The 23,352-nt window shown below is 44.1% G+C and overlaps 1 protein-coding gene across 1 annotated transcript in view; it reads right to left on the bottom strand.

Moving 5' to 3' along the window:
• NDUFAF2 (NADH:ubiquinone oxidoreductase complex assembly factor 2) overlaps positions 1 to 23,352 on the bottom strand; it is a 137,240-nt gene that overhangs the window by 37,341 nt on the left and 76,547 nt on the right. The window contains exon 2 of the mRNA XM_038401331.2: positions 17,908 to 17,997. Within this exon, the coding sequence (XP_038257259.1) occupies positions 17,908 to 17,997 (90 nt within the window). The remainder of the gene's footprint in view (positions 1 to 17,907; positions 17,998 to 23,352) is intronic.

The following is a 23,352-nucleotide window of genomic DNA, read 5'->3' as shown; positions in this document are numbered from 1 at the left end:
TGACTTGAGAAGTTACTTTAAGATTGGATAGACTTCTGGTGTCGTGGCTCCGGAAAGCAGCACACTGTTCTGTTGTCCATCTGCCTCTTACAGAATGTTCTTTCTAGTCTTCTGAGTATTGAATCTTCAACAAGCATATAGTCTGTCTTCCTTGGAAGACTGGAAAACTCTTTGTGGGCAAGCTTGATTTTCTTACAGGTTGAGCTGAGCTGCCATCCACGTGTCTCCCATAGATCTCTTGGTTCCCTTCAACCTGCCGGATTGTGAGAAGTACCTTGCAAAGTTTCCATGTTCAGGACTTGGTATTGATTTGAAACTTCTAGTTATATGGAATCTCTCCCGGTCTTCTTCCCTCTGGTGGCAACAGCCTGACCATCCTCATCTATCTCCAGCTATGTAGAATGCCACAATGACCTCTTGCCTCTGGTGGTTATGAACCACCAGGCCTCCTCTCCGACTTCCTCACTCTCCAATTCCTCAGTAGCCAGATCTTTTCTTCCAGGAACCTGGGGTACTAGGTGGTGTTTTCCCAACTTGACAGTCTAGGAACTCCTCAGCTTCTCAGATTCTCAGTAGCATCTCAACTTGCCCCTCCATCCAATAATCTTTTTCTCCAGCACAGCCATCAATTTCCACTTCAAGCACATGAAATCCCTTCTGTCCTCAGATAGGAAAGAGAAGATGGCACATCGGCTGCAGATCATACCCACTGTTCTATTGCTGGCCATCTTGATATCACACGTAGTGCTGAACCTGAAAGCAAAGCCTTTCACCCTGCCTTAGAAACTCCCTTGTTAGCTGCCTGTTTGCAGCTCATGGATTTGCCTAACAAGTGACTTTTTATACAAGTCTTCCCTGCTTCACTCAGCTCTGCCCCCTCACCATTAGGGAGCAATTAGCCAATCAGAGACTTCAAACATGTGGGCTGATGAAAGCTCCAAGGGCTAGAGTCTCATGGGCTTTACAGGGCACCCTGCTTACTCAGGGGCCCAGGGCCTATCTACAGTCCTTTTACAGAGAACAGTCAACCAAACCACCAACAGATGGACCAAACACACCACTCACTAAGTCCTGCAACCTCAAAGCGCAAAGTCTGCAGGTACTCCCTCCAAAACTCCCCTGGTTGCTGCCTCTGTTCAAAGTTGTAACCCTGGAGTTCCAACCTGTATCCTATTTAGTAATAGCAGACACAGTCTCAAGAGTTTATGCTCCATTAGACAGTCTGATAATCTGAAACAAGCAGTAATCATACATGTGAATGTTATAAAATCATCACATGCTGTATCTCCAAGCTTATGGGATGAACAGGAGACAAACAGCTAAAAGTGAAATCCTGCAAGCAGTGATAAGCTATAAGTATAGGAGGGAAAAAATGCAACACTTCCTACCTGCCTATTCCCTCAATAAAAGTTAGCTTTTAGTGATTTCAGGAGTGCTCTTAAAGGGGACACATATTATGGTTCTCACAATGAGGAGAAAGAATACATAGGAAAGAATACACAAAGGGCAGTTGGGAATGACCAAATCAAAGAGGAGAGCTAGAGAAACTGTATTCTGGTCACTAGTGATATTGAAGAAATGGGGAACAGGTGAGGAATATGTCAGAAGTACAGAGATTCCCAGCAGAAAGAAGCAATGGTATATGAAAAAATGTTCAGTTCCATGGAACAAAGTTAGAATTGATATGTTCAGTTTGAGAAGACATGACCACCTGGTTACAATAGACGACTTTACTAATTTCCCAGAAGTAGTCGTCATATCTGAAGATACCACTGCAGCAACAGGCACATTAAGTTTGTATTTGTACATCATGAAATTCCAAGAACAGTAATAACTGACAAACAGAAAAATTCAAGAATAGGGCATTCCTGGATTTTACTAAAATGTACAAACTTATCACAAAACAGCGAGTCCTAGATATCCTCAGACCCAATGCTGCATGTGGAATATGTACAGTGAAGAACTTGCTAAAATCTATATATAAAAAAAATTTATATTTAGCACTACTCAGCTATAGAGCTACAATGCGAAAAATATCACCTGTTGAACTCCTCTACAAGAGCAAATGGATAAAAACTGGCCAACAATAAGTTTAGGCTTAAACTTAGACAAAGCTTTCTAACCATCATAGGAGTGAAGTTCTGGAACAATTTCCCAAGAGGAGTATTGGTGGCAAAAACCTAACTGGTCTGAAGACTGAGATTGGAAGATTCTGGAGGGGATGGTATGATGAGGTTGCCTATAATGTCATATGGCCCATTCGTGACTGCTATTAGCAAATATTTCCAATGGCTGGAAATGGGACACTAGATGGGGAGGGCCCTGAGTTACTACAGACAATTCTTTCCCAGGTGTCTTGCTGACGGGTTTCGCCCACATGTTCAGGGTCTAATTGACTGCCATATATGGAATCGGGAAACAATTTTCCTCCAGGTCACATTGGCAGACACCCTGGGGAGTTGTCTATTTCCTCTGCAGCAAGGGGGACGGGTCACTTGCTGCTTTAAACTAGAGTAAATGATGGATTTTCTGTAACCTTGAAGTCTTTAAATCAAGATCTGAGGACTTCAGTAACTCAGCCAGAGGTCATGGGTCTATCACAGCAGTGGATGGGTGAGGTTTTGTGGCCTGTGATGTGCAGGTTGGACTAGATGATCATGATGGTCCCTTCTGGCCTTAAAGTCTATGAAATGTATAAAGACTCATTTACCAGATATGGGGCAAAAATAAAGGATGACTAAGGGGTCTGCAATAGTGAGGAAAAGACTAGGAAAGTACAATGAGACAAAATATTACAATAAAGGAACAAGACATTTTCCACAGTTAAAAAACAAAAAAGACTGAGAATTTGGTAAGATGGGCACTGGCCAGTCAAAACTACAGCAATCAAAGATGAAGGCAAAAATCTTATGAAGGAATCCTAAGCATCTGCTCAAGACACCTGAAAATATGGCTGCGACAAGTGAAGTGAGAGCAGACTTTTTTGAAAACAATACACAAAACTGACCCTGTAACTGACTGAGACTGAATGGTCTTTTACAAATAAGGATTTACCTTAAGAGGGTTTACAAAACAGAAAATTGGGCACGTTGCTGAAATGCTGTATGAGACTGACTGAAACATGTTAAGGTTGTATTAAAGGAACCTGAAGGGTTGTGAAGTCAGGTATTGTATTTATTATAGTTTGTAAATTTTATAGTGTTATGGTAATTTCTCCTGGAAGTGAAGAGATGCCACACTTCTAGATACTGTCACTGGTTTCCTATGACACAGTTCCAACTGGGGCAGAAGCTCCAGACAGGCAGACTGGAGCATGATGCCCCTGTTTTTTTTTTCAAATTTCTGCCCCAGATGGGATTCAGACTCAGAGTGCCTGGAGTGGTGTTCAGCTTCAATGATCATAACATACAGGGGAGCCACAAGATCCTATAAGACCAGAACAGGGCTGTTGCAGGCTGCAGCTACACAGGATAGTAGGAAGTGTTATCTTATTCTGTACTTAGTTTCTGTCCATAATAAATGGCTTATCTTGACAACTCTGTCATGAAAATACTATACCTCCATCTACCCCAATTCCCTGCTTGTCTCATCACCAACATTCTCCCTATTACTCTGCCAGGTCCCTGCTTTGTTCCCCTCTCTCCCCCCCAATTCTGGGTTTCTGCTTCCCACCCCCAAGCCCCCCCCACCATGTCCTTTCCTCTCCTCCTTTCCCCAGCCCCCAACCACCATCCCTCAGTCCTCTCCAGGTCCCTGCTTCCTCCTCCTTCTACCTCCACTCCCTACCAACAGTGCTGCATCCCTCCAGCGCCTGCTGCTTCCCCATCTCTCCTACCCTGTTCCTTGCTCCACGTGCACAGGCACACACTCCCTGTAAGGCTCTCATTTTTGTTAGTGTGCAGGATACAAAGTCCACTCAAGTTAACTCAAGTTAACCAGCCGCTTCTAATGTGTGCATGGCAGCAGGGGGTAGTAGTTGAGATTTCTCTACCTGCAGCACCAGAAAAATCTGGGGGCCCTGATGTTCCTGTCAATCAGGCATTCCCAGTATTCCGATTGGCACCAATCTCAACAGGTTTTGGCTCACTGATGTCTAGAACTTTCCCAGAAATTTTGGTATTGATCAGATGGGCGGTTCCAAAGTTACTGCATTACAGACAAATGCCACCAAGTTCCATGTTAGACCTCACTTCACTTGGCTAATGAATTATTAAAGACTACTTGAAATCCATCACAGATACCACACAAATATATATCTCTGGTACTGTCCATTATATACATCAATATTTGTCAGCATTTAGAAGCACCAGTGCACTAGCATTTAGCTTATTTGAGCTTTCAATGTATAGAAATGAGGCGTGTATGACTGGTACATCCTGCAAATATTCTGTCTCTCCCACTACAATTTTTCAAATGAATAAGCAGCAGAAACGCAAGTGGCCAGTAGTGAGCATGAGGACAGATGCAAGGACAACCAGTTCCACACACATATATAGCAAAATGTTCTCCTATGTGTCTGTAGAATTAAGACACTTGCGACTGTGTTTGAAAATAGAGTAAAAGTGACATTCAATGAAATACGTTTGAATTCATAGTACGAGTTGTGGGCATCTATAAAAATTCCAAGATTGTTTGTGGAGCACTTCATGACAATCTTTACCGCTTCTAACAGTACTATTTTACATTCGCATAGCACTTCCATAGAAAGACGAAGAGCACTCTGCAAACCGCATAGATAGAGATTGTTTCACTTCATCACTGAAATGAAACATGGCAGCCAATCTGCTCCAGCAACACCATGAAATAGTTGTTAGGAGAAACTAGTCTCCAATTAAAATGAGAGCGGTATTATGAAGATAGGCAAAATGAAATTGCCCAATCTGGAATTTAGCCAGGACTCCAAAGTTAATAGCCTTAACTCAAGGCTAATACTAAGGTATCTAATGTAGAGTGGCCAGGTGCCCAGTTTTCAACCGGAAAGTCTGGTCGAAAAGGGGACCTGACAGTGTCCAGTCACTGCAAGCGGGGGAGATGGGGAGGCACTGGACCATCACTCGCTCCAGCCCCTACTCAGCCAGGGCTGCCTCCTACCTTTGTCAGGCAGCTGCAGCTCCCAGCCCTGGCTCCACAGGCAAGTCCCTCCTGACTCAGGTGGGGGGTTGGGGGTGGGAAAGAAAAAGCACTGAGTGACATAGGGAGGGGGTAAGAGGAGTGGATGGGGTGGGGCGGGGCCTCAGGGGTAGGGGAGGTTTTTAAAATATTACCAAGCTGGCAACCCTCCTTTAATGACAAGTAGACAGGGCCTCAATTTTTGCCTCTAGTCTACAAGATGGCACCCTCAAAGCAGTATTTCTTCTTTACACCATACTGCTGCATTTCTTCCATGACAGAGAAGACCAATTCACTTACCAACACTACTCCTGTGATGTATTGAGGATTGTGTTGGAATTGCAAGCTATCGCTTTAGGAGCAGATGGGGCTTTCTGGGTCTTGCTTTCAGGCTATAAGGATCAGCCTGTTTCTCCTTCTGTTTGGGTTCTGGGGCGTTCTGAATACTAAGAAATAACATTGTGTTAACATGGCAACCTTCCAGCAAGAGAATTTATGTTTTTATGTAACTTCTTGGTTTATATGCCATGAAACATATAAATTCCCTGATGTGTCTGGCTTTCCTTGGAGGTCCTTCAATCCTGATACTCAAGAGGTCAAACCTTGCCCTTATGGAGAAGTCTTTCAGAACTGAATAGGCAACACTAACCTGTCTACAGAGTTTTCGCATCATCAATCAGAAAATAAGAAAATGGTATCCCATTCTATAGGTTGGTTAAGTAGATAAAGGGTTTTCTATTAAATTCTATAGAACTCTGTTTCAGTGCTTACATTTTATAGGATTTTCCCATTGCAATATCTGGCAAGATCACAGCCTAAATTAGTATGGCTATCCAACTGTTACATTTTTCAGCTGATGGCACTGAATGTGGTAGAGATTAAAGTTGTATTGTACAACTGTAAAAACACCAGAAAGACTAGAGAAGGAAGTGACTCATGATTGTTAATAAGAGAACAAGTGTGAGCCTTGTGGCACACAAGTCTTCTCTTCTATCAGATGGTCTCTCTCTTCAGACCATCACCAGCAGCAGTTCTGGTGCTCTAGGGAAAACAGTAGGGTTTCCAGGTGTCTGACTGTCGACTGGAACACCCTGTCAAAAAGGAACCCTGGCGGCTCTGACCGGATCATTAAAAGTCCAGTCAGCAGAGCAGCGGGGCAGGCAGGCTGCCTGCCCAGCTCCACGCAGTTCCTGGAAGTGGCCAGCATGTTCGGCTCCTAGGCACAGGGGAAGCCAGGGAGACTCCACACACTGCGCCCAAATGCCAGCTCTGCAGCTCCCATTGGCTGGGAACGCAGCCAATGGGAGCTGCGGGGGCGGTACCTGCAGATGGGGGCAGTGCCTGGAGCCTCCTGGCCGCCCCTGCACCTAGGATCCGGAGGGACATCCAGGCTACTTCTGCCTGATGTCAGCACTGCCAGGAGTCCCCACCCCCTACCCCAGCCCTGGACCCCCTCCTGCACCCCAAACCCCTCATCTCCAGCCCCACTCCAGAGCCTGCACTCCCAGATGGAGCCTTCACCCCCACTCCCTGTACCCACCCCCCCTGCTCCAGCCCAGAGCCCCCTCCCACACATTTCTGGCTCCACTACAGAGCCTGCTCCCCCAGCCCAGAGCCCGTACCCGCTCCCACACTCCAACTCCCTGCCCCAGCCCAGTGAAAATGAGAGAGGTGGGGAAGAGTGAGCGACCGGGGGGGGGGAATGGAATGGGGGGGGCAAGGCCTTGGAGAAGGGGAGCAGGGCAAGGGTGTTCAGTTTCCTACAAATAGAAAGTTGGAAACCCTAGAAAAGGGGTAAAGCAGCGGACATGTTAGAAGCATAATGAAAGGTGTGCAACGGACACAAAACAGGCAGGCAGGCAGCAGGAAAGCAGGAAAAAAGAAGGCAGTTTTAATGTTTAATAAAGAGGGCAGTTTTTAAACTCACATCATATAGGCGATTATTTTCTACGGTCTCTCTCTTTATGAATGGTTTTATTACAGCACAGTCAGTTTGATTCCTCAATTCTTAACATCTATAATTTGCTTTCCATTTTGGGAAAATTGCTATTATTTTCTTAAAATGCTAGCATCTTCACAGCTGTATTTCACTTCAGCTTACCACCAATTCATGGTTCTGTACAAACTGATCTTTGAAATCATACCAAGTTTAAGCTGCAGCTGCAAGTGATTGCAGAAATATAAGCATTTCAATTATGAGAGGGGTAGCCGTGTTTGCCGCTTTTACAGATCCAGACTAAGAGTCCTGTGGCACCTTACAGACTAACAGATGTATTGGAGCATAAGCTTTCGTGGGTGAATTCACCCATGAAAGCTTATGCTCCAATACGTCTGTTAGTCTGTAAGGTGCCACAGGACTCTTTGAAGCATTTCAGTGGTTGCCTTCCCCTTCCTGCCACCCCTCACTGCCATCTTGGATTCTTAACCAAATGATTTTATTAGAGATTTGCAGTTGAATGGAGTGTTTGTATGAAGTGATACTTATTTGATTAATTGCCTCAGCTCAACACCCCACACACAGGACATTGCAAGTATTTTAACTTTATCTTTAAAAGTTAAATACATTTTATGAGCAAAATATATGAAGTGAGGAATATGTTATTCAAAATATTTTTACTCGTTAGAGATGACCCTCAGTTTGCTGCACTCATGGAGTGATAAAATGTCATCCCTCATTTATGAAGTTATTTCTCATATCAAACCTTCCATCATCATATTACTCCCGTCTACACACACACACACACACACACACACACACACAACGTGTTTATGATGGTATGCTTTTTTCACTCTCCATCTAAAAAAAAAAACCCAAAACTTTGAATTTATAGTTTTATAGATGGTTCCACCCTTCTTTCCTTGGACTAAATGCCAGAACCACAAAATCTCATAGCTGAACCTTAAAAATAACTTGTTGATCCAAACACAGCACTAGATACTACTTTTCCAAACAGTTACAGCTGAATTCAGTTTAGTATTTGTAATAAACTACAGTAGAAAATAATGAATTTGTGACAGAAGTGTTCCTTTACTGCCTGATACAAGTGTCTCCTGTGCAGCAGAGCATACCTCAAACGTTTTACAAGGTGAACATTCCCCTACCCTCCCCCCAAAAACAAAGCCATCCTCTGAATTGACATTCTTTAATATAGCTTTATCAAAACAACTTCAAAAACAACTCACAGATTTTCTAAAACCCAGATCATTCTATCTTTGGGGAGAAGGATTGGGAGATTCTCATCTTTTCCCCCATTAGGCTTCAGGACATTTTATTTCAAATGCAAAATTATGAAGTCTTCATGAGTTCAGGCAGTACAAGTAAAATTTTATGTATCTGACATGACACTGCCTGTGAACAAATGCTTATGCATGTGTGAAACTTTACTCACATGAGTACAATTAGGCATCTATGCAAGTGTTTGCGGGATCAGAGCCATAATCATGGACTATGATGAGAAAAACCAGCAACAGTTAAAGTGCATATAAATAAATGACTAGCAATTACCTAATTTAAGAAAAACCAACTGACTAAATCATGTAACTGAGATAGAAGAGATGTAGCATTTTATATTCTCTATCTGAACACACTTACACACCAAAATTTAGAGATGGAAAAGATCATGGAGACAAGTGATTTTCAAATTTTTTTCATTTGCGGACGCCTAAAAAATTTCAAATACAGGTGTGGGCCCTTATGGAAATCTTAGACAGTCTACAGACCCCATGCTGAAAACCACTGATCTCTAGTCCATCCCCTTTGTGCCTGCAATATACTCCTCTAGTGTTTTGTCCAATCCAATTTTAAACTACTGAAGCAATGAGATTTCTAGCACAGTTAAATATTATTGTTGAAGGGAACAATAAGATAGATGCTTTAGTGTGTGTTATTTGAATGGTGCTCCTTTACTTTTTTAATTAAAAAAATGCATCCAGTGAAGGCTATGTCTGGAAATATTTCCACTCGAACACTCCCCTTCCCCGATCCCAACAAAGCAAAATACCTTCACATAGCCAAGACACATTAGGTCTAGCAAAACGAAGGAGGTGGTGATACAGGTCTGTGACCAAAACAGGAGGGTTTTTCTGCAAAGCTTTTGAAAATGAATAGATTGTCTGCATTTCAAATTGTCCAATTATGTTGCTGTTGCTTTTATATCTACACGGTACTTTCTGCATTCTGTGCTTATTATTCTGCTATCTTTGTCCGTGTGCAAATTTGCAAGATAACTGGACTTTTCATACCTTGAGACCCTGGCATTCTTTCATCAGTGCTCATTTGCATTCTCATTAGTATGCATACGATTTTCATTGAACTTTAGTAACTCCTACTGGCACATAATGCACTGTAACAAGCGTAAAACTGAGCATACAAATTAAGACTCCCATTAATCACTAAATGTTACCAATCAAACAAAAAAAACCCCCACAAGAACAGGCAGGCAGTAAAATGCTGCATGAAGCATGCAATTCCTTGAATCTCCACAGGCATTGAAAATGACTGATATCGTTTCAGGAGCACTGTTGATACGAGTTGAGGAGGTAACTGAGGCATTCTATCACTAGATAGTGTAGGTGACCATCCAAAATTACAATTACAGAAAGGTTAACAGTTGTCTGCATCCATGAGATACTGCCATAGAAAAAAATGTATCATTTATTTTATTTTCTTATTTAAAGGGGAAAGTGTAGTATAACAGGAGGGCTTTATGTAATCAAAGTTATCTATGTTTACATTGTCAACATGGATTCTTTTAATACCAATATTAAAATGAATTCAAAACAATAATACAAAGGAAAATATACAAGGCAGGCTTCATTTTGTAACAAAACGTATCTATACACACAAATTAGAGTCAACTAATACTGGACTCAGGGGAATGGAGGGATTATGATTTTACTTTCGTAATATCAAGCAAGTCTCAGTTTTACATAGGGCTCAAAGGACATTCAAAACCTTTGTAAAAATCATGGCTTTGAGCAGCTGGATAATTTAGTCCTGGGGAACTTTTAAACTAAACTAAAAACTGCAGGAAAAGGGAATTGCAGAGGAACTCAGCAGGAGTAAAGCTTCAGCCTTGCAGAGTTACATAACTCCTCAGGACTGGAACATAAAGTCCCACTCCAGAATGTGGAAAAGTGATTTGCACCGTCCATTTAGAAGTATATTGATAACTGTGGAGAATATGGGCCATATTTTATGAAAATTATGTGACTCAGTTTACCCACTCACTGTTGTACTGCTACCCACTTGGTCTTAAAGAGGTAACTTTTTTCCAGAGACCTTTCTTGTGCTAAGCAGAGAGGGAGGGATGCTTGAATGTGTGTCTTTAAAGGAGACCATCCTTAAGGATTATTAACAAGTGAAGAGGTTGGATCCTGGCCAGCGTTCCCTCTAATTTTTGACAGGCCATGTGTGCAAAAAATGTCTTCTGTGCAAATTTTTGTGCGCACCATGTTTCACTCTGTGCATGGGGTTTAGGATCTGTGTGTGCGCACACGTGCACAGCTTAGAGGGAAGAGTGGTCCTGGCAGAACAAAGGGAGAGCTGCAACCTAGATGACGCCAGCTCTCTCCAGATTTCTAGAGAAGAAAATGTAGAAAATCCCCAAGAGGATAAGAGAGACTGAGGTGTTGGTACGGCCCTTTAAAACCACAGAGAAGAGAAGTTTGGCAATTGGAACAAAAGCGCAGGCTTCCTTAGTGAGGGGAAAACTCTGGTTATCAGAGCAATCAAAGCTGAAGGCAATGGGCAGAAAGAACACTCCATGATACTGAGGAGAAGTCATAAGCTGGACCCAGTTCCCAAAGATCACTCACGAGGAAACTAAGACAGGGAATTGTGCTTAGGTGTTTATTGTTTTGGCTAGATATGTATATCTCTAATGACTTCTAAAGAGAAGAGCAATTGTTCTTAGAAATCCTTCTGCAGTATCAATGTTTATTTGCTTCAACTATCACAGGGTCCTGAAGGGGTAAAGTATAAACCAGAGTGCTCACAAGGAAGAAAGCGTGTTCTTAAGCTACTACTGGAGAGTCTTTGGGAGAGGGTTGGGGGAGGGACAGGTTTCAGCACTGGTCTTGTGGCCTGTGGGATCTCATTTTCAGAAAGGGAACCACACAGAGTCAGTGCCCAGGAAGTGTGCCAGAAAGGCCAGAAACAGAGATGGTGGCTAGATCCCGCCAAGTGACAAAGGAGAGCTAAAAAGCACAAGTGCCCAGTGTGTTGGGCTCAAACATACCAGCCTGGTGAGTATCCAACAAGGGGAGTTTGACCAGAGCTGAGATAAAAACTGTACCTAACAATATTCAATGTTTTAGATTCATTTCTATATTTGCATCCTCAAATATTTCAAGCATGTTTTCAGACACAGTTGTTAACCACTAAATTACTAAAATATTTCCTAAACAAGAATGTAATCAAACTGCAAGAACTTTACCAAATTCTCCCCCTTAAAACTGTACAGGAGTTCAAGCACTTAAGTCTACTGGGTTCCCAAACAGAGCTGGTCAGAAAAATGCCAATGGAACATTTTTTTGTCAAAATGTGATTTGTATAAAGCAAAATGTTTCATGGAGACTGCTCTATTTTGACAAAGATCTGATAGAACCCTGCTTGTCAGGCAGGGTTTGATATGCCAACTCACCCGCCTGGCTTGTTGTCAGCCCGCCTGTTGGACTGCCTTGGAGACAGGGACCTCAAAGCTTCCAGCCCCAGGAGGAGCGGGGGGGGGAAGAGGGGCACTGCACCAGACGGCCCAGCCTTGGCAACAGCAAGTGACTGAAGACGGAGACACATTTCTCCACTTGGCAATTATTCACGAGGAAAAGTCCTGGAACATGGAGGTTATTCGCCAATCCTGCCTTCATAAACTTTCAGAATAACCTAAACCAGACTCCACTTCACCTGGCAGTAAGCACAGATCAGGCTGAAATTGCTGAGATCCTTTTCAAGGCCAGATGTGACCCAGAGAAGAGAGATTTCCAAGAAAATACATCACTTCATATTGCCTGCGAGCAGGGCTCTCTCAGAGTTGTTGGCATCCTCACTCAGTACTGCCAGCAGCACCACTTATATTCAATCCTACAGTCTGCCAGGATCTGCGGACTGGGCCAGGGCTCCACTCCCTTTTGCAGAAGACTGACATTTTGGGGGTTTGTTCCAAATTGGAATTAAAAGAATTTTCAAAATAGCAAAATCCTCCATGAAACAAAGTTATCTTTCTTCAGACAGCTCTACGCCCAAACTTTGCTTAACTGATGGCTATATTGGCTGCTTACCAGAAGACTACGACTTGCACCTGGTTCATAACTGCAATGTATTGCGGTTGCCTTCATCTTTAACACAGAGATGCAATTCATGGAGATTACAGGTCCCAGCATGGAATACAACTTGGTTGCTCAGATAGAGAGAAAGCATTTCATGCTGGCACGAACGGCCTCTGTGGATCGCATGTTCACATGAAAGATGGCTGTTGACTGCATTTGACCTACAGGCCACACTTCGGCACTGGTTGTGCACTGCACGGTTCAGATGTGGCCATAGTAATAGCAGAAAGAATCCTTAAAACTGTTACACATCATTCTAAGCATAACGTTTTTTCATCACTTGCCCTGTTCTTTTAGATCCTCTATCAATACACAGCCCAAGCCAAGAGGCTCTGCAATGCGGAAACCCCTGGGACAAGGTGAGGGGACAGAAATCTTCCATCTTGGGTCCAAATTAAGGTTTAGTCACCAAAGGGCGGTGCTTAAGGCCCAGTTCCATAAGTCACATAATTACATCAGCATCTCGGCTTTTATTTTAAAAGCTCTTTGGGGCAGGGACTGTTTTTGTTCTGTGTTTGTACAGAACTTATGTAACAAGATGGCTTGCTCCATCAGGGCTGTGGCCTAGCCAGCCCTGGTTACAGAATGAGGCACATCTGGGTTGAATCAGGTATTTCCCTATAAAGTTCAGCAGCTGGCTGCAGTGAAGGGGGAAGCTGTGGCAAGTCTGCATTAAGTGAGGAAAGGCTCCTGCCAGGAATATCCTGAGACCAGAGGATTTTCCCCAGCAAGGGACAGCTGGGAAAGACCTAGACCAAACAGGGGAGAGACCAAAGGCTCCAGGCAGGAAGGCCTGGGAGGAGGAAGAGAACCCTTGTCTTGTGTGGACTTAGGAATGGACGTTTTATTTGCAATTTATTTTATAACAATAAACCAAGTCCCTAGGGAGGGGTTGGTTTTGGTCAAGAAAAAACCTGAAGGGATGATTTGAACAGTCCAAGGAGGAGAAAGGGAGGCAGGCTGCCAGTAGCACCCACCAGCAGCTCCCCGCCCCACCCCCAGCCCCGGCTTACCTCCGCTCCGCCTCCTCCCCTGAATGCACCTCCCCACTCTGCTTTTCCGCCCCCCCAGGCAACCCGCGAATCAGCTGTTCGTGCGGGAAGCTGGGGCAGGCTGAGAAGCAAGTGGCAGCTTCCCGCTCAGGCCCAGGGAGGTGGAGGTGAGCGGGGGGGAGAGCGCGAGAAGGGCTGCCCGTGCTGCAGCAGGTAACCCAGGGCAGGCTGAGAAGCAGGCTGTGGCTTCCCGCTCAGGCCCAGGGAGACGGAGATGAGCTGCCCACGCCGCAGCACGTAACCTCCTCGTGCCCTCCCTCCCCACAGCTCACCTCTGCCACCCTTGGCCTGAGTGTGAAGCCGCCACCTGCTTCTCCGCGCCCCCAGGCTTCCCGACGAACAGCTGATTCGCGGGAAGCACAGAGAAGCAGAGCGGGGCGGCGCGTTCAGGGGAGGAGGCGGAGTGAAGGTGAGGTGATCTGGGGCCGGGCGTGGAGTGGGGAGCTGCCGGTGGGTGCTCTGCACCCAACCAATTTTCCAGCTCCAGAGCACCCACAGAGTCGGCTCCTAAGATGCCACTTTTGATGTGATCAGTGGGGGGAGCGGCTGCTCCACCTGCTCCCCCCTTAGCTACGCGCCTCCGCCTCTAAGAGCCAGACGGACCTGCCGGATGCTTCCTGAGAGCTGCCCCAGGTAAGCACCTCCAGGACTCCCCACTTTGCCCCCTGGCAGGTGCCTCTGGCTCTTAGGGGCAGGGTGGGCACCCACTGCAGTGGCACACGAGACCCTCCTGCCCAGTTCTGGGGGCAGTTAGGACAGGGGGGTGGGGCATCAAGGAACATGGGGGAGTTGGATGGGACAGGAGTCCTGGGAGGCGGGGGTGGGCAACGACCCCCTCGTGGGGTGAGAAGGGGACCCGTTAAGATTTTGGCAGCTCATCACTGAGTGTGATCCTAAGCCAAGAGGGGGTGCATGGGAGACAGCTGGCCCAGTTACAATTTAGCATAATGTGGTCCTGGTCCATGACAAATAAATACAATATTGTTAGTTCTGGTGGTAGTGAAGAAAATTTTGAAAAGATGAACAAATGCCTGCCTGAGCATTGTAACCCAGGGATCTCTTGGTGCCAACTGGTAGAAGACACAGGGGATATACACGGTTTTACAGGGACCCCGAGTCAGATATGTGCATAATAATTCACTAAAGGGTGGCATGTGAGGAGGTCTCTACCAAAAGTCAGTAGCCCACAAGTCATTATAATCACTGCAAAATGCATGTATGGTTAATGTTTAAGGAGTTATGTGTATACTAAAAAGTACATGACAAGTCTCAGACAGGTTCCTTTCATGCAGGAAGAAACAGACACTTATCCCTGTGTCTGGTCATGTGTGTATCGGGCACTGTGTCTCACAATAGATACCTGTTGCAAACTGAACTAAATGATAGCCAGAAGATTGTGGAATCTTCAAGAGGTGAAGTTTACAGGAAGAAATAAACAGCAGGAGGATATCCAGTTTATGAGTAAAGGCAAATGATTGCTGGGGCATAATTGGGGGTTGCAGAGGTACCCCATGGATCTTTCACTGAGAAAGCAAGCTGACAGAATGATGGTCTCATGAAAGGATGATCACAACCAAGCCTGATTATAAAAACAATGGAAGGACTTTGGGTCAGCATTGCTCTATAAGACATGAAAGTCTCTACAGTAGAAACTCAGAGTTATAAACAGCAGAGTTGCAGACTGACCAGTCAACCACACACCTAATTTGAAACATTAAGTACGCAATCAGGCAGTAGAGGAAAGAAAAAAAAAAAAAGAGAAAAGCAAATACAGTACAGTACTGTGTTAAACGTAAACTACTAAAAAAAATAAAGGGAAAGCAACATTTTTTTCTGCACAGTAAAGTTTCAAAGCTGTATTAAGTCAATGTTCAGCTGTAAACTTTTGAAAGAACCACAACGTTTTGTTCAGTTATAAACATTTCAGAGTTATGAACAACCTCCATTTCCAAGATGTTCATAACTCTTAGTTACATAAGTCTAGGCTCTAGAATGCATGTTATGATTGTTTTATATGTAATCATTTGTTTCCAATACTTCTACTTGCTATCACTTGAATCTATATACTTCATTAAATAAACGTTTAGTTGTTTTCACTATAAACACATCTGAGTGCGGTATGTAAAGAGGAGTGATGATCTGAGGTGAAAAGGGTAAGCTGCAGTGTTCTGCTTCTTTGGAAGCAGTGAATCTGAAATCTGCAAAACGTCCAGTGGAACAGAGGTTGGACACTCCAGGGAGATGCTCGGAAGCTGGAACGTGCCTATATCACCTGTAGAGAGATAGCTGGGCCTGTGTGGGCCCAGAGAGGAGTGGTCATGCTGCATGTGGCAGGTGGAATTGGGGAGCTGACCACAGCAGGCACAAACGAGGCTTCCTCACGCCAAGGACAGGTGGTAGTGAGGTACCTCACAGCCCTGGGTACCAAGCATGCAGATGGCTTGATATGACAATTCAAACCATGTGACATGCCCCCTCATTTTAACTCTTAAGCTTGCTGCTCTGGGGATCCCTTACCAACACCACCTTAGCACAGATTTCTGTGATATGGTTTTTACTGTCGCTCGTCATCATAGCTCTCATGGAATGGTGTCAACTGGGGCCCTATGCTTGGGTGGGTAGGGACTGAGATCTCCCTTCTCTGAAATAGACCCCCCACCCTCCTGAAGACAGGGAGCAGTGGGCCATGGAACTGAGGGGAGCCCAGACTACACGAAGGAACGATGGGTCCCCCACCAACCCAGCTGCTGTGTGGGGGTCCCCCACCAACCCAGCTGCTGTGTGGGGGTCCCCTGTTATTCCCCAAGGTGGACCACCACATTTAAATGGGGCAATAGGATTAGGATGTCACCATAATCAAGCTCTGCTTCACTTCGGGAATTCACTAGCTTCCATTAGGTCACTTAAAAGTAGAAACACTAACCAGAATCCATTTAGGGCTGATCCACCAGCCTGTACCCCTGTTCACCCTACACCCAATCCTTGCTATGCACAGATGCACATGAAGTCACTGAGGAACTGAACTCCATGGCTTCCTGAAGGGGCTTCCCAAATCTGGCCCCTCCAATGAAGCAAAACCACACTGATCCTGCTGTGGTATGGGGCACTCTAAACCTATACTAGAGGAGCCAGGATTTGGCCCTTTCCATTTATTTCAGTCATCCATAGTTCCACAACATATTTCAGCTGGTAACATTTCAGCTGACACAGCACTGAAAAATGCACTTAGCATCATTGTTAATATTTCCGGCTCTTTGAATTATTTTGCACTTTTCTGTCATAAACAAGATGCACTGCACACCTCTTCTGTTCAAATAAGGATTGGGAAACAAAGCAGTTTGAATCTGGTCTTCCTATTCCCTGAAAGGCTCTGTATTTAAAAAGAAAATAACAATTACCTATTTATTTTTTCCCATATGCCTGACCTTCATGCATCCTTCCAATTCAATGCTGCCATAGTCACAAAGAATTTTTTATGGTAATTACAAGGATGAACAAGTGTGGTGTTAAAAGTGCAAATGCAAGTAATAAAAATGTGGTTGACCACACGTTTTTTTCTTCGAGGTAGGAAGCTAAACAAACACCCTTGGTTTGACAATGTTGGAAGTTCTCTCTAATTATACATCTTCACTGCAGAGTTAACTCAGGCTCCCATTCAAGTGTTGTCCCTCACCTGGCTTCTGCCCACACAAAAACCTGTGACCAGAGTTTAGATGGTGCTTTCAATGCAAACTAGCAGGTCAATCTTGGGTACAGGCAAAAGCCCAAGTGCTGCTTTCATTCCGGCTGGTAACCTTTGCTGTGAGGTGCAGGCTAAGCAACTCGAAAGCTGGTAGTCCTCCAATGCCTTCCCACAATTCCCACTGTGTGCACAGAAGGATAGACAAGTGGTCCCACAATTAACTGGGAAAGAATCAGAGCATCAACTTACTGCAGCACTAAGCAATAGGGACATGTCCCCAGAAGTCCTAGCCACATACCTGAGCGAGTACAGACCCAGGAATTTGAGTGTGGCCACTCAGACATGGCACCAATCACCTGCAGTGACGACATGTCCTGAAAAGGTTTTAGCCCACATACAGTCCTTTCAGGGTCATTCGGTCAGATCGCTCCCTCACTCTCAAATATTTTCACAACTGGTTAGAGGAAATCAAAATCATGGTCATGCAAACTATCCATACATTTTCATGTACTGAGCCATTTCTTAAAGGTAAGCACATCATTTTACTTGTTCTTAAAAGTGGATACTTCCAGAATTCGCAATAGCTGGATATGATGACTTTAGTCTTCATGCCTCAAAATGAAAAGATCTCAGGAAAGAGCAAATAAGTGTGTAGAGTCAGGTATTCCACTGAATTCAATTTTCAGCATTTTGTACTTTCCAGGTTACATGAAAATAAAAAAAAAACCAAACATTTACCTTCCCATTCTGTTGGCAAGTCGCCCACTTCATACTTATACTCCTCTTGATTTACTGCTTCTATTATTCTTTTCTCTGGAATGGTCTGTCCTATTAACACAAATAAATATTACATTTAAAGTATACAGCCAGGTAACATTAACAGCCAAACAGATTATGCTATGACAAAGTTGCTTCCCCAACACACCCCTTTCTTGACTAGCTGTGGCGTTGCAGAGCCCTTGGTTCAGTTTCCCTCTATTATTCTTTTGCCTTCTCTGTCCGGATCACCTTAGAGTCCTGTGCCCTTTCTAGGGCCACACTTCAGGGTTTTGATAAAGGACTGCAATGTATACAAAACACAAACCTTCATCCCCCCAGGCTCAACTGGCAGCTACCTCATTATAGGTGTGCCTCTACTGCTTTACACAGTCCTTCTGTGCCTCAATCCATGGCATAATCCAGGAGCTGGCATCCTCCTCCCCTTATCCAGGGCATTGGACAGTCTCCAGTTAGGTCTCTAGCTCTATCCTTGCAAAGCCTATCTGGTTTTCTCCCTTTTCCTTCACAGCTTTCCATCAGGCTGCTTCTCAGACAAAGGGAAGTTCCCTAACTCCTCTTCTCTGGAGTGTTCCTCTCCCCAAGTGGGCTCAGCCAGTTCTTTATGGAAACAAGCCCTGTTCTCCTTGGGCTTTCTTTCTAATCAGGCCTGGCCCACCCTCCAGGTGCAAGGTTAATTGGCTTCTCAGGCCCATATTAACCCTTCCACAGCATATGTGGGGTAAGCACCCTATCACATTTGCTTTCATTTGAACGAATGTTACTTTTTATGTTCACAAATATCAATCAGCCCCACAGACTAAAAGGAAAGATCGTGCAGAGGGAAAAGATGGCCATTTAAACATTACAATTCAAACTGCTAAAATTTTTATACGTATTTTTAAAAGTTTAAGATCCCAAGTCAATCATAGATTATGCAACAACAAATTTGAAAACACAGTATTTCAATATCAGTTCACTGTGCAGTTTCTTGCATTAAGAATGTCACACAGAGGACTGTCTGCTGAAGCTTTCCCATAAACTGTATCTGCCACGCTCAAATATCATTAAGGCCTTTAATGGCCAAGGACCAGAATCTTGAAGTGGTTCCATAATCAGACGGGAAGCCAGCATAGAGTGCGGGTGTGATGTGCTCTGATTCGTCAGATTTGCCTAGAAGGCAGCCCATAGCATGTTCCTTTCATCAGCTGCAGAAAAGACACTTTGCTAAGTATATTTCCCCATATAAACTAAATGGAGCAGTAGCTCCAATTGTGGGGAAATGAGAGAGGAGGAAAGCCATCACGAGCCTCTAAAGGTTGGGTATAAGCAGGAATTATACATATGACAAATGCAATTAGTTTGACTAATGGGGACCTGTGGGAGAAAGCAAGTTTTTGAAAGGAGTTCTGAAAATACAGCATCTGCATGGAGACAAAGCTAAGGTTTTAACATGTTGTCTAGTGTTTGGTAGTTGTTCTATGTAGTGATACATGACATTGGGTGGAGGCGAGTATTACTTTCCTTGTTTTTGTGGTAGGTATATTATGAGTAGAGTAACCTACATGGATATAAAGTACAGGGTGTCTTTTTGTTTCATCTTGAAAAATTATTAGCCCTGAGTCAGTATATCTCTGAGGATTGAAGACATTTTCCTCCACCTCCTTGAAGGTGATGGTGATTTGTTGTTGTAGTTAAAAGGACAGCTTTTTAAAGAACAGCTGCTCAGACATGTTGCAGTCTTCGCAGAGATGGAATAATGAGTTGGGTGTAGAGGACATAGTCAAAGGTGCATACTGAATGTAGTTCAGCACATGGCTATTACCAGCCCATATGTGATCCACGTATATTACATAGCTATATAAAGTTTACATACATGACAAATTATACATTTTGAACTAAATATGTTTCTTCTATTAGATAATCCTGATCCCTGCTTTCATAAAACAAATAAAAGTAACAGAATATTGAGGCTTCTTCCTCCAATATTCATCCTCTGTACAACACAGGCTAGTCTTGTAAGAATCAGAGCCTGGTGCCAAACTCCGAAAATTACTTCTTGTCAGGGTTCCCTCCCCTCTCTGAACTCCTGATGGGCAGGATCCCTTGGGAGAACAACATGAGGGGGAAAGGAGTCCAGGAGAGTTGGCTGTATTTTAAAGAATCCTTACTGAGGTTACAGGGACAAACCATCCCGATGTGTAGAAAGAATAGTAAATATGGCAGGCGACCACCTTGGCTTAACAGTGAAATCCTTGCTGATCTTAAACACAAAAAAGAAGCTTACAAGAAGTGGAAGATTGGACAAATGACTAGGGAAGAGCATAAAAATATTGCTCGGGCTTGCAGGAGTGAAATCAGGAAGGCCAAATCACACCTGGAGTTGCAGCTAGCAAGAGATGTTAAAAGAGTAACAAGAAGGGTTTCTTCAGGTATGTTAGCAACAAGAAGAAAGTCAAGGAAAGTGTGGGCCCCTTACTGAATGAGGGAGGCAACCTAGCGACAGAGGATGTGGAAAAACTAATGCATTCAATGCTTTTTTTGCCTCTGTCTTCACGAACAAGCTCAGCTGCCAGACTACTGCACTGCACAGCACAGCATCGGGAGGAGGTGACTATTTAGAAAAGCTGGACAAGCACAAGTCTATGGGGCCGGATGCACTGCATCCAAGAGTGCTAAAGGAGTTGGTGGATGTGATTGCAGAGCCATTGGCCATTATCTTTGAAAACTCATGACGATCGGGGGAAGTCCCGGACGACTGGAAAAAGGCTAATGTAGTGCCCATCTTTAAAAAAGGGAAGGAGGAGGATCCGGGGAACTACAGGCCAGTCAGCCTCACCTCAGTCCCTGGAAAAATCATGGAGCAAGTCCTCAAGGAATCAATTCTGAAGCACTTAGAGGAAAGGAAAGTGATCAGGAACAGTCAGCATGGATTCAACAAGGGCAAGTCATGCCTGACTAATCTAATTGCCTTCTAGGATGAGACAACTGGCTCTGTGGCTGAGGGGAAAGCAGTGGACGTATTATTCCTTGACTTTAGCAAAGCTTTTGACATGGTCTCCCACAGTATTCTTGCCAGCAAGTTAAAGTTGTATGGGATGGATGAATGGACTATTAGGTGGACAGAAAGCTGGCTAGATTGTCAGGCTCAACGGGTAGCGATCAATGGCTCCATGTCTAGTTGGCAGCCGGTATCAAGAGGAGTGCCCCAAGGGTCGGTCCTCCGGCCGGTTTTGTTCAATATCTTCATAAATGATCTGGAGGATCGTGTGGATTGCACCCTCAGCAAGTTTGCAGATGACACTAAACTGGGCGGAGAAGTAGATACGCTGGAGGGTAGGGATAGGATACAGAGGGACCTAGACAAATTAGAGGATTGGGCCAAAAGAAATCTGATGAGGTTCAACAAGGACAAGTGCAGAGTCCTGCATTTAGGATGGAAGAATCCCATGCACCGCTACAGACTAGGGACCGAATGGCCAGGCAGCAGTTCTGCAGAAAAGGACCTAGGGGTTACAGTGGACGAGAAGCTGGATATGAGTCAACAGTGTGCCCTTGTTCCCAAGAAGACCAATGGCATTTTGGGATGTATAAGTAGTGGCACTGCCAACAGATCAAGGGATGTGATTGTTCCCCTCTATTTGACATTGGTGAGGCCTCTTCTGGAGTACTGTGTCCAGTTTTGGGCCCCACACTACAAGAAGGGGATGATTAGGGGACTGGAACACATGACTTATGAAGAGAGGCTAAGGGAACTGGGATTGTTTAGTCTGTGGAAGAGAAGAATGAGGGGGTATTTGATAGCTGCTTTCAACTACCTGAAAGGGGGTTCCGAAGAGGATGGATCTAGACTGTTCTCAGTGGTAGCAGATGACAGAACAAGGAGTAATGGTTTCCAGTTGCAGTGGAGGAGGTTTAGGTTGGATATTAGGAAAAACTTTTTCACTAAGAGGGTGGTGAAACACTGGAATGCGTTACCTAGGGAGGTGGTGGAATCTCCTTCCTTAGAGGTTTTTAAGGTCAGGCTTGACAAAGCCCTGGCTGGGATGATTTAGTTGGGGATGGGTCCTGCTTTGAGCAGGGGGTTGGACTAGATGACCTCCTGAGGTCCCTTTCAACCCTGATATTCTATGATTCTAGGGTACAGATGTGGGGACCCACATGAAAGATCCCCTAAACTTATTTCTACCAGCTTAGGTTAAAACTTCCCCAAGGCACAAATTCTTTGCCCTTTGAGGGTACACTGCCACCACCAAGTGATTTAACAAATATCAGGGAAAGGACCACTTGGAGTTCCTATTCCCCCAAAATATTCCCCCAAGCTCTTACACACCCTTTCCTGGGGAGGCTTGAGAATACTATCCTAACCAACTGGTTACAAAGTGACTACAGATCCAAACCCCTGGGTCTTAGGACAATAGAGAACTCAGTCAGGTTCTTAAAAGAAGGATTTTATTTAAAAAAAATCATAAAAATCACCTCTAAAGTCAGGATGGAAAATAACTTTACAGGGTAACAAAAGATTCAAAAATGCAGCAGAACTTCCCCTAGGCTTAGTTTCAAAGTTACAAAAAACAGGAATAAACCTCCCTCCAGCAAAGGAAAAATTCAAAAGCAGAACAAAAGAATCTAAACATACCTTGCCTGGTTTTTACTTACAGTTTTTGTAAAATGAGAGACTTTTAGGATGGTTTATAGCAGAAGGAGTTTTCTGACCTGATGTTTCTCTCCTTCCCAAGAGAGCACACAAAGCAAAGCCTTCCCCCTACCCCCACGAAGGTTTGAAAGTATCTTCTTTCCCCATTGATCCTTTCGGTCAGGTGCCAACCAGGTTATTTGAGCTTCTTAACCCCTTACAGGTAAGGGAGAAATTCTAGACTACCCTTAACTGTATGGTTATGACACTTCTCAAAGTCATTGTTTTGAGGAATCATCATGCCATTGGGTTGGTGGCTTTTACATCTTTTCTGCATCTGTGATGTGGATAGGATGCTACTCAACGACAAAAACTGTCTGGTTTGTTTTGTCTCTTGGTTTTCTTTCCACCGACTTTTGCTTACAAGTAATTCACATATTTATCTACTGAAGAAAGATCATACAGCAGGCTTTTGGGATTTAAATTAAGGCCTTTTATAGGTTACAGAGATACTTCTTCATAATCCGATACTGATTTTTTTGGGCAGAAATTGCCTTAAAGCTATTCCATTTCCTAATATGAAGCCTGCTTGCACAAATTTGTAGTTTTTTTTTAAATGAATCAAGAATAATCATTCATATCCGCTTTGCTGTGCATGAAACTGTGCATTTAATCTAAAGTGCTTTCACATAAATTTTGTAATGAGGACATCATTACAATAGTACAAGAAACTTCCCTTGCCAAGGGTACGTATGTGAAGCAAACACAAGTACCTACCCAGTGTCACAGTT

The sequence above is a fragment of the Dermochelys coriacea genome, chromosome 5 (genome assembly GCF_009764565.3).
Source record: "Dermochelys coriacea isolate rDerCor1 chromosome 5, rDerCor1.pri.v4, whole genome shotgun sequence".
NCBI classification, from domain to species: Eukaryota; Metazoa; Chordata; order Testudines; family Dermochelyidae; genus Dermochelys; species Dermochelys coriacea.
The sequence above is the reverse complement of the archived record's forward strand: the minus strand, read 5'-3'. Positions and strand labels throughout refer to the sequence as shown.